Consider the following 12,189-nt stretch of genomic DNA (forward strand, 5'->3'; position numbering starts at 1 on the left):
TGGAATCCTCGAGATAATAAAGGAGGTTCAATCTAGACCAAACACGATATTCTGGAGCTAAAAGCGCTAACAGAATTCTCATCCGAGCGCGTTTGCTCAAAATGTTGACTAAAGTCAAACTTAAGCTTAAACTTAAAGTTAAAATGCATAATCGCACCGACTCACACTGAAAACCTCGAGAGTCATGCCGACCATGCAACTAGTCTAAAATGGCCCTTCCGAAGCTGATGGAATCGTCAGAATTGGATTCAGAAGTCTTCTTCTTGAATTTTTTATCGAAAATGATCGTTCTAGGTTCATAAGCTCTAAAAACACTAAAACTCGCACAATAACCAAACGAACGACCAGGTGACCGAACTGTCAGTCCCAGCAAGTCATAAATGACTTGGGGTCGCTACAGGAACGCTCTAAACGACACACAAAAGGCAAATCATAGAAATGACCAGGAGGGTCATTACAACATCCACTACTAAAAAGGACTTTCGTTTGCGAAAGTAAGGATCAAGAAGTACCTAAAGGCTCAAACATGTCGGGAAACTGCTCTTGCATCTCCTGCTTGGTCTCCCAGGTAGCCTCCTCGATGAGATGATGCCTCCAATAGACCTTAACAACAGGAATGGCTCACGAACACAATCTCCTCACATCAGTAAAACAAAAGGGCAATAAACATATAGTAATAAATATTTTGAAGCAAACTTCCTGACAATCTAAATCACATAAGTAGCATTAATAAATAAAGTAAATCTTTTGTCTTGGGCATCAAAAAAACAAATCGTGATAATTTTCTAACTCTTGAAAAGTTTAATAATTTTGAAAAAAGATATTCAGAAGCATATATCTACATCACAAGAGAAATTGTTAACAAAAAACAAATGAATTTAGACTACAATAAAAATTAAACTAATACAAATTTCAACTAGCGTTATTACAAGTCATATAAATTTTTCTTTGTAAAAAATACTTAAATATTAAGAAATAGTAAATCAATAAAACAAAAGGGCAATGTTTATTTAGTAGTAATTATTTTGAAGCAAACTTCGTGACAATCTGAATCACATAAGTAGCATTGATAAATAAAGTTATTCTTTTGTATTGAGCATCAAAAAACAAATCGTGACAATTCTCTAACTTTTGAGAAGTTTAATATTTTTTGAAAAACATATTCAGAAGCATATATCTACATCACAAGAGAAATTGTTAACAAAAACAAATGAATTTAGACTACATCATGTTAACTTCATATATTGGAACCTTACATATTAATGTATATACTAAGAAAAAAATAATTAGTATATCATCAGAATTATTTTCCACAAGTACTCGAGGTTAAAATAATATACTTTCTTAGGATAATACAATTTAGTTCATCAAAATAGGGGTACCTCATATTCCACTAAACTTTGAACTCACCCAACGACAATAAATCACGAAATTTTTTAAAATTCAAGAAGAAGAATAGAAGATTAAAAAAAAAATTGTGGTTGAAAAGGAGACGAACCCCCTCTATTTATAATCAACAAGGTAATATGAACAAGTATTTTTTGTGTCTTATCTGAAAAATCATGATCTTTCCAAAAAGTCACAAGCCTTTGGAAAAGTCACAACTTGTTGAAAATGTTCTAACTCTTTGAAAAAGTCCCAACTCATTGGAAAATCACAACCCTTTGAAAAAAGTCACAACTTATCATAAAAGTCACAACTCATCGAAAAAGTCACAACCTAAGTTAGAGATATTTGCTTTTAAGGTAATATAGAATATATATATATAATTAAATGGAACGAATGTTGTGAGTTGAAATGACCAAAATGCCATAGATAAATAAAAATAATTATCAAAAACAGACATGTTGATAACACATAGTATACCCACACTTGTACTATGGTAGAATTTATCACCAAAATAAATTATTTGGAGTCGGTGTAGAATTGTAAATGATGGCCTTAGTAGTTGGTATATGCATGAGACAGTATCATCAGATTTGATCTAAACATATTTTTTGTTCGTACCATCCGTGTTCCCTAGGATGATGACCTAACAAAACATACCACAAACCCAACCACAACTGATACAACAAGAACTAAAACAGCTATCATGAAGTTAAAACCAGCTGGGTTTGTCGATTTCTGGTCACTTCTCAAGATTGTAGCAGCTCTATTTTGATTTGAGAGTGAATCGTCTGACTTAGGTAGTAAAGCATACGGGGTTGACACCTCCCGAAATGATTTTGTGGTGGATAATACCAATGCAGGAGCTTCACCTTCAGGCTCCAAGATTTTTGAAGAAATACTTGGGAACTCTAGAGACATGAGCTCCGCAAAATGATCCACGAGAACCTAACTCAAAGTACCACACATCAGAGTTGAGTTGAAATCATAATCTCAAAATTACCAATATATTTAGTTGCATTGAGTAATAAGGTAAACAATGTCTTAACAAATACTGCTCAAACCACTTCTGTACCAAATAGACAACTTAATTGCCAAGGCAGATCAACTGCACATTTAATGTACGGCCGCATATACAATTATCACAGAGAGACAACAAAATGTTCCATTAAAGAACTCAGCAAGTGAGATCAAGGAAGGAGCTTCCTTCAGTACGACAACCATTATAGAGAGGTATTAGATTTTCTTGACAACTTTTAATCCTAAAAATGAATAAATTGGCACAAGAAACACATTCCTTGAGGTGAAACACCTACTGAAAAAATGTACAAGAATCATGTATTCTATAACCACACTCGTGTGTTTGTCTTTTAGAGCTGCAAACACGCAAAGACAAAAGTGCCTGCAGCTTCAGTATAGTTACAGGACTTTGAAGTAGTGCCTATTCCAACAACCTTTCTACATCAAAGGCGTAACTTCTTTGCTTTAAGGCAAGAAAACAACATAATATAAGGAAAAAATGTCATTTATGTTTAATGGAAGACAAATAAAAGAAATACGGCTGAGTGTAGTATAATTTGCTTCACCAAAGAATTTAAAGGGTGCAACTAACTCACCTCAAATGATTCAGATGGTTGTATATAGTCACAGAGGAATGTATCAGCCAGCCAGGGTAAAAATACTCTTCGAGGAAATGACATACTGCAATGTTTTCTGTTTAAAAAGAAAGTAAACCATTTCAGCATCGCTAACAAGCCAACTGCTACCGTCCAGTTAACGATAAAGGTCAAAGTGTAATAACTTCAAAGTTGTTTAGCAAAATGAAATACATTTAGCATATTTACAAACCGATAAACCGGGCCGAACCGAGCCATAAGCACCCTTAGTCATAAGACCAGTGACAAAATTACTCTTGTAGTTCTCAATAAGAATATGGTAGAGGAAGTATCAAATTTCATCAGAAAAATGGAGGAAGTATCAAATCCTCAATTTTGAATAAAGTTTATAAAGACACAATTAAATCTCATTAAAATACTAAAGTCCGTACCAGAAAAAAAAAAAAACTAGAGAATTTTGCAAACAGATGTCGATGCTATTGTGAAAAATAAGTGTGCAGGGTTAAATCTGGACATCTAGAGGAGAGAATAGATACCATTACACTATGTTATACCTCTGTAACTGTAAATCAAGTTGCAGAACTGCACTCCCACTTAATATCTGGTTGTTGCTCTCTTCAGTTCTGTCCTCTTTAGAATCTGATTTCCTGTCTGCCTCATCACACATGATATCTAACCTGCTTCTTAGACTCTTAATTATGTCTTCCTAAACACCAAGAAGCCAGATGTTAAATGCTGGAGAAAAAAATCCTTAAGACAACCAGGATCTACGTTCTAGCATTATGCAGAACAAATGTAAGCTAAAACCAAGTTCACTCTAACCCAAATAGTAAAATATTCCCTTTTTGATATAAAAATCACTGTTAAATCCAGAACCAGGTGTACGATGCCTGTGATCTTATGGAGAAAATACAAATGAATCTCTCTGCTTCGAGTAATCCGTCTAATATGCTCTGATAATATGGCTTTTTGAAGCCCAACAAATGGACTGAAATCTAATAGAACATCTTAACATCCATGAATGCAACAGATAAGTAAGAACAGATTTACTGAACTTTTAGTTCTTAATGTAGGGAACAAACAACATCAAATGCAAAGTTAAAATACCTTTATGTCAGCCAAAGCTTGAGAAGATGGTTCCTTCGAATTTGAGTAAGCATAGGAGCAGACAGAGCCGCTGAAGACTAGAAGACCTGTAATCTCTTTTTGGCTGTATACTTCACAATAAAAAGGAAATGAATGACAGAAAGAAAATAATTACTGTATAGCAACTAACTCACTTCATCAACTTCAAAAGAAAGGCCAATTGTGTAAATTGGAGAATGTTTACAGACCTTCCAAATACTTATCTTCCATGAAAGGTAGGAGAAATTCAACATCATGTACACCACCTAAATCAAATTGCTCATCCTCATTTGCCTAGAAATGAAAGAAAAAAGGTGAAAATTGTCAAACATAATAACTAAGGAAAGAGACCGGGCTCATATTTTGATAGAGGACAAAAGCATGCAAATCAAGTATAGAGTAGCAGCCTATATCATATTTTAAGGCCCATTTGATATGTCACTACTCAAGAGCTAGCACTGTTTAGAGTAAAAATTTTCTTTTAGCAATTATTAATTAAAATGTAAGAAAGAGAAAAAACAAGTTGCAACATGAGGTAGTGAAATCATAAGGAGTGGCCATGAGGATGCTTTAAGAGGAAAACTACCATCCAAGTTTAAAAATAGTGGTTGATCTAGACTCATGCCACAAGTCTAGAGTTCATTACCAATTTCCCATCAATCAATGCTTTGGCACCTTTAAGCTCTTTGGCATGAATTGAAATGCCATGATGAAGAATGTCAACTAATCTTTTGCTACTTGAACCCTGGTATATGGGCAACCTGGAAACATGTTGCTCAATCGTGAGACGTTTTTCTGAATTTCTCTGAGATCTCTAAGAAATTCAGTAAAAAGAATAAACAAACATAATTGATTTGAGTAATTAAAAATAAAAGGTAGGACTAGGGAAAACACTTCATGAGTTATATGTCGGTACTAACAAGGTAGCACAAGTTTGAAATGAATCGTTTTTGCGAACATAAACGAGGGGATGGTAACACAAAGTCCTGGATGCACAACAGTCATTAAGAGCCATGATTCTGGCAGAAAATATCATATTTGACATATCTCTATTTTATGAAAGTCTCAAAACTGAATTGTTTCCACTGGTACAGTGGGTTTACTAAGCTTGTGTGGGGAGATATACCATATAGGGATCACAAGAAAAGGAAGTGCAAAGCTACAAAACAAAGAAGAGAAAGGATCTACTCTAGATGCAACCTCCAGTTCATCATAACATGGAGGGATAATAGTTTTCCAATCACACCTTTATTACGACAAAATGACCCTAACTAATATAAAATGGCTGCAACCAACCAAAGGAAATGTTGAACAGTTTTATTGCATACCACTTGATCAAAAAGGCCTACTCACCCATCACCCACCACCACCCCCTCCCCACCCCCCGAAAAAAAGATTTCTTTCTTTCTTTCTTCTGTCATACTAGTGCAGAAAAATAACCAAAAGCCATAGTGTGATACAAGCCAATAGCTCAACAACGAAAGTTGCCCAATATTTGAGACAAGCCATTTTTCACTCACAATTTTGGCTAATGTTCTTCAACGACATTAATATGGCACTTCTCCAACCTCTCTAGTGCCAGGGAAAACGGGGAGGAAGTTTTTGCCTCCTTATCAATGTTGTCATGCCAAAAAAGAAATATCCTAACAAACAATCATGCAATTAAAATAACGAACAAATGAGTTGCTTGAGATAGTTGGAATTTCCTTTTTGGTTTGAAATGTGGCACTATGAAATCAAAACTCATGTTCAGTCCAACACACCAAAGAATGATTTAAAAAATGAGCAATTCTAGCAAACAAAAGTTCACCTCAAATCAAAGTCATATGTGCATCGGAATGCCTGACGAGTACTCAGAATTTTTCCCATTTTGAAATCACAAGGTCGTAAATTGCCTGATGTAATATTTGAAGCCAACGAGCAATTTCGACATGTCCACCTGGAATACATCTTATCTCTTAAATCAACAATAAGGGACGATTCGAATATGTTTTTGAAAAGGAAGGGCCTATTTGATTATAAGAACACATAGTTAGACAAGATTACCTCAAGGGACTGTAACCAATGTGCACAAGCAATCTTTCATCCCAATCCACTTCCAACAAAGGGGCCGCTTCAGCAACTGCTTTTGCAGCCTGTACAGTTATTTCATAAGCAAGTGAGAAAGAGAGCAAGAATACAAATAATGACAGAAGTTAACATCGAAAACTAATTATGAGTAATTGAAATTATAAGTTTCATGTTTCATTAAACATTTTCTGGAAGGTAAGTTAACTTCACCGTAAAAGGCATAACAACAGAGACTTACTACATGAGAGCCTCCTATTCCAGAAATAACACAATAGTGCAGTTATGGTAGAGCCTCGGGTACAGAGAAGAAAATATAGCGTTGACTTCAAGTTATGATAGTAAAACCTGACAAAGAGTGATGGTTGAATTTTTGAATGAGCTCTCATTGGTCCACACATAGATGCCAACCACCTTCATGCCACCCACTAGCATTCTCCCAACCTGAAAGATGCATATATTAAAGCATAAGCTCTACAGAGGATTTACACGATTCATAATATTTTTGATGATTCACTATGATGGCCTTTTCCACGAAATCTGAAGTTAGTGTCAATTGACAAGTTACCAGCACAACACCCAGATAGTTAGGAAGAGAGATATTTCTTAAATCCACTATACCCATTTGAATATTCTTCCAAACAAAGTTCATATACAAGGCTACAGAGTTGAGAAAACATATGGTAGTTTGTCAAATAGAAGAGGTATTTGCATCACACAGTATAGCAGCAGTTGAAGCATTTCTGTTGCATAGTTTGCGGACATCACAGAAAATGAAAGGCACGTTGGTGCAGGCATCAAGGTGCTACTACATGCGCCTCAACACCCACAAGCTCTGTCAAGCAAAGGGCAGCACTAACATTATATACAGCCAGTAACATGATATTTTGACAGTGAGAAGATATCATAGGTGATTTTTACCAAATAAAGATATCATATTTTTTTTTAGATGAAGTAAGATATTGTCATTGATATATTACAACTGGAAGGTATCAAATTACAAATGCAAAAGCCAATAGGGTTTTGAAGCAAAAAAAAACATGTTAGCTTCTATTACAAAAAAAATCAACTAGTACCATGGAGCTAACAGAGCCCCAAAAAACTGTCAATGCTATCAGGAGTAGGAAATTTCAGCAAAACAAAACAACTAAGCATCTAGCTTCCTGGGATTGAGTTGGAGTTGATGCCCCATCAGAACACCTATGGTTTCTTTCTTTTACACAACCCAAGAGATGACTAGATACCACCAAAAAAAAGATATCATATATGATGTGTTTGTGAAGAGGAATAAATATTAGAAATCTAGGATTCGAGAACTAATCACTAATCTATACCGGAAACTTGCGACTACATTTTAGCATCTGAATCAAAGATTTTAAAATGGTTCTGAACTAAATGAATATGGACTTTACAACATACATGTCAGTTAGGATTAGAATATACTTTTTATTGGCTGGATCTAAAAGCTCACCAACATGTTGCGGAGCCTTCGGCCGATTCCCCTAAGCAATTAAAGGGCTACGGCTTTTGCGGAATCAAACGAAGGTCAAAGGACCATTCGACTTCATTTCTCAAGAAATTCGCATAGCAGAAGATCCCGAATTTGAAACTTTCTACACAAAAAATATTCTCTTAAACGAAGGTACGTTTGGAAACATGTCTTCCTATTTCATCCTTTCTCGAATCTCCTTTAACGGAAGAAACATCAACAAATGCGGAAGAAATGGACAAAATCTTATTTGGGGACTCGTTTTTTATATTTTCCTTTTGTTCAATGTTGTCCTGAAATGAATTGAAATGGAGAAAAATGGTTTGCAAGGATTCATATAGCCTACCCAACTTGTTTGGATCTGAGTCATAGTTGTTGTATCACATTTTTTCTCTCTTCATATGCACCTATTTTAAACCAATCCCACACCTGAATTGCACTTCGCAGCAAAGTCCCTAGCGAACACTAGGTGCTTTCATATACTTTTTGCCTTATGTAATACATAGAAATATGCAAATAACAGGCTAGTAGTATAGGCTCACATAGATTCATTTGAGGAAAATACATGGATCTCCCTCAACCAAGGGTGTGACCTAGTGGTCAATGAAGTGAGTTCAGAACCATGAAGTCTCAAGTTCAAATCTCAGTAGATACAATACACTAGGTGATTTCTTTTCATTTGACGTAGCCTTGGTAGACAAAATTACCTAATACATATTACTAGTGAGAGGAGGTAGAAAAATTATGGAATTAATCAAGATGTGTGCAAGCTTGACCAGACATAATGGTTATCAAAAAAATAAAATACATGGATTTCCAGAGTAGTTCATACAAATTCTTCCACACAATTTGGCAGTGGGTGGAAGTAAGTAAGAAAGGAGAAGTAGTAACCTAACATAATTCTAGTGCTGTAGAATGTGAATTTGTAATTATAAAATAGAGAAGGGTAAAAAGTGAACCTGACGAGCGTGTTCAGCAAGCCAATCTTTGTCAATAAATAATGCGGAAGAATGAGGGAGCGACTTCCCTTTGGATGCCTTTTTCCGATCATCTTTAGCCCCTCCAATTATGGAACATGCCGGCTCACCGTTGTCATTCAGCGGTGTTGGGATTAAATCGAATATGAATCCTCGATCTAATTTCCCACTCAAATTCCCAATTACAAGCCCTACCTGTTGAAACAAATTATCCTTATATATATATATATACAGCTTTGGTCATTCATACATGAATTTATTATTCTTCTAATATACCTGACAAGGGACTCCAGATTTGCTAAGCCGATTTTCAGCTAATTTGACCTGACTTTCTTCTCCCACTACTACTTTCACCATCTCTTTCTTTTCTTTGCACTTTGAGCTTTGCACTCTGATATGGAACCACCACTATTATTTATTGAAATTTCTCTAATCGGAAAAGGGTCCAATATAAGTTGCACTATCCTAATTAGGGTGTTGATAAAAAATATATATTATTTTTAATTTATAAAAAGTAACAGACTTTAGTGTGACTTACAAATATAGGTGTTTACAAATTTTATTCACCTCTTAAACAACATTTTGGGGTAGTACAAAGACAAATCCCCAAACCCGTTATGTAACGAATATAGCACTGATGTTATCACTTGTAATCTTCGGGTGTATGATAACTTCTTCGAATAAGTGACAGTTATCCGCGGGGTTATTTTGGCAATCAATTGATGACATTTCTTTTTTTTTGAAGAAGAAGATCAATTGATGACATTTCATCTTCGACCACTTCTTGGAGAACAGAGGTAATCCCAAGTATCTGATTGAATGAGCTAAGTGTAAATTTCAATTCTATTGAGTACTCCTTCTTTAGTCTCCCCAATCCTTTTTTTTAAATGTGGGACTTCTCCATGTTTGCCTCTAAGCCGGTAACCTGACCTGACTAAAATGTGTATGTGCTTCAACATTTTGGTCACTGACTTAACAAAATAAAACAGTGACACATAGAAAGCAAATCATTCTCTTAATCATGGTTTGGAAACACATTGGTAGGTGTAAACTAATACACGAGGAAGAGAGAAAATAAACAAACAAATTCCTATTCGGGTTGTTTAGCCATCACAACAGGGAGTATAGCTATAAGTCAATATAGACTACTTTAGTTCTCAAAATGCGAACAGAAACCCTTTTCTTTTTTCTGGAATTTTTACTACAAGGCCTGAGATCATCTTAGAAGTGATAACAGAATCAAAATAAGACGGTCTTGACCATTGAATCTCTTCGATTTAACATACAAAGAAAGAAAGAATAAGAAGAAGTAACCAAGGTAGGTTCAAATCTAAAGAAAATAACATTTCGCGATTTTAATCATAAGATGTGAATTACTGCAAGATACAAGAAAGAATTTACCTCTTTCTTTCCGGGCAGCGAGTTGAGAAGACACTCCGAATTCCCAAACCTTAAAAGGGGTACTCTTAGGTATCCAAACCGTCTCCGTGAAGAGAGGGGATTTTTATAGGAGAGATTTGAGGGGAATTTCTATCCTAGAACCGATGTGGGAGAATCCCAAATTCAAAAATCTTAGAGGATAAACGAATTCGTACTATTTTGAACGAAATTGGAAAAGGAAAATCGAAAATCAGAAGGATATTACCGTAGAGAAGCTTGAGGCGTCTTCGAGCTCGTGCTATGCAGGCGGAGAGTACAAATTGAAGGAGAAAAGAGCAAAATGACAGATAAAATTGGGAATTAGACTGTTCGTTGGGTTCGCGACATTGAGCGCATCTTGTTTTGTTGGACTGAAGAATAACAAAATGGGTCTGGGCCTCTCTTTTAGAAGAAGAGTGGGCTGGTCATTGAAAATGGGCCAAATATTGGCTGATTTTACTATGGGTAAAATGACATACATATGCTATATTATAAAAATATTTACCATATATGGCAACATAATTTTTCTAACTAAATATAACATTTTTTTGGAATTAAGAAAATTGTACGGTCTTCGCCTCTTTTCTGCCCTTTTTCCTCTTCTTCTTTTTATTCTTCTGCTTCTTCGTCTCAGCCCTTTTTCCTATTTTTCTTTTTACTCTTCTGCTTCTTAGTCTCTTTCTCTGACATTATTTATCTTCCTCCTCTTCTTTTTTTTATTCTTCTTTAAACTTTTCATATAAATATCCTCAAATCAGTTTTTGCCCATATTTCACTATTTTTACCCAAAAACAAGATGAAAAGAGGAACAGAAAGACCAAAAATTTGTACAAAATCACGTTTTTAAGCAGAAATTTCAAATCTCTAAAATTATAGAAGCAAGAGTTCACCATTGATGGTCATTATAAAGCTTCAAATTTTGAATTCATTATTTGAATTTTACGAATTTGTGATTAGTTTGGATAGGTAGTTCCTACAAATAATTGAAAACGTCGCTAGGAATTTATATCTCAATTTTAAGAGGGTTTGGTTAAGTTTATAATTGATTTTAGGAGAATATTAGATTGAAACTCGAAAAAGGTGAAATTTATGAAACTGAATCGCAATTGTATTAAAGTTGTATTAGATATGTTTCATAATTGTATTAAAATCATGAACAATACATTCATAATACATATTACAAAACTTCACTCCTTTTTTAGTTGATATCAACGAAAATAATTTAAGTAACAAACTTTTTTTTTTTGTAGATAAATTTTAAGTAACAAACTTGTAATACATTTATAACATAGACACAATATATCTTGCAACATCACTCATGTTCTTAGAGATACAAACCAAAAGAATTTATAAGACACATATAATACATATTTATTCATGAATAATACAAGTTAATTCAGTCTATAGATTATTGTCTTGTCTTCCGTTAGTTACGTTTTTCTATTGTTTAATTTTCTCTTCTAATTCAACTTTTAATATTGTGTAATACACTTTTTAACGCAAATTTAATTCATTTTTGTAGTTTATTATTTGTTACTATTAGATTACTTGTTTAATTCATTATTGATATAAGTTTAATTCACTCTATAGATCATGGTCAGGTGTTACATTAGTTACATTTTTTATCCATGCATAATTCTCTCTTCTTATTCAACTTTAATATTTGTATAATGCACTTTAAATAAAAGTTAATTCCTTTTGCAGTTTATTGGTTGATTTGTTATGATTGAATTACTTGTTTAATTCATTATTGATACAAGTTTATTCAGTTTACAAATTTCAGAATGCTCTTTCGTTTGCTACATTTTGCATTCATGTTTAATTCGCTTCTAATTCAACTTTAATATGTGTGTAATACATTTTTAATTCAAGTTTAATTCATTTGGCAGTTTATTATGTCTCTTCATTTGTTACGATTAGATTACTTGTCTAATTAATTATTGATACAAGTTTTATGCAGTCTACGAATCATTGACTGCTCTTTCGTTTGCGATTAGTTTGGATAGGTTGTTCCTACAAATAATTGAAAATATCTTTTGGAGTTTATATCTCAATTTTAAGAGGGTTTGGTTAAGTTTAGAATTGATTTTAGGAGAAATATTAGATTGAA

At 34.1% G+C, this 12,189-nt stretch overlaps 1 protein-coding gene across 1 annotated transcript; it reads right to left on the reverse strand.

Annotated features, from left to right (window-relative positions):
- Positions 1-1,792: 1,792 nt before the first annotated feature.
- Positions 1,793-9,474, reverse strand: LOC102601045 (protein odr-4 homolog). The gene is made up of 11 exons (XM_015305823.1): positions 8,937-9,474; positions 8,643-8,855; positions 6,543-6,638; positions 6,174-6,262; positions 5,938-6,066; positions 4,774-4,888; positions 4,337-4,421; positions 4,110-4,219; positions 3,557-3,708; positions 3,003-3,099; positions 1,793-2,334 (listed from the first exon to the last, which is right to left on the reverse strand). The coding sequence occupies exons 1-11, from the start codon at positions 9,015-9,017 to the stop codon at positions 2,020-2,022; spliced, it is 1,482 nt and encodes a 493-aa protein (XP_015161309.1). The 5' UTR covers positions 9,018-9,474; the 3' UTR covers positions 1,793-2,019.
- Positions 9,475-12,189: the final 2,715 nt, after the last annotated feature.

The sequence above is a fragment of the Solanum tuberosum genome, unplaced genomic scaffold (assembly GCF_000226075.1).
Source record: "Solanum tuberosum cultivar DM 1-3 516 R44 unplaced genomic scaffold, SolTub_3.0 scf01241, whole genome shotgun sequence".
Lineage (NCBI taxonomy): Eukaryota > Viridiplantae > Streptophyta > Magnoliopsida > Solanales > Solanaceae > Solanum > Solanum tuberosum.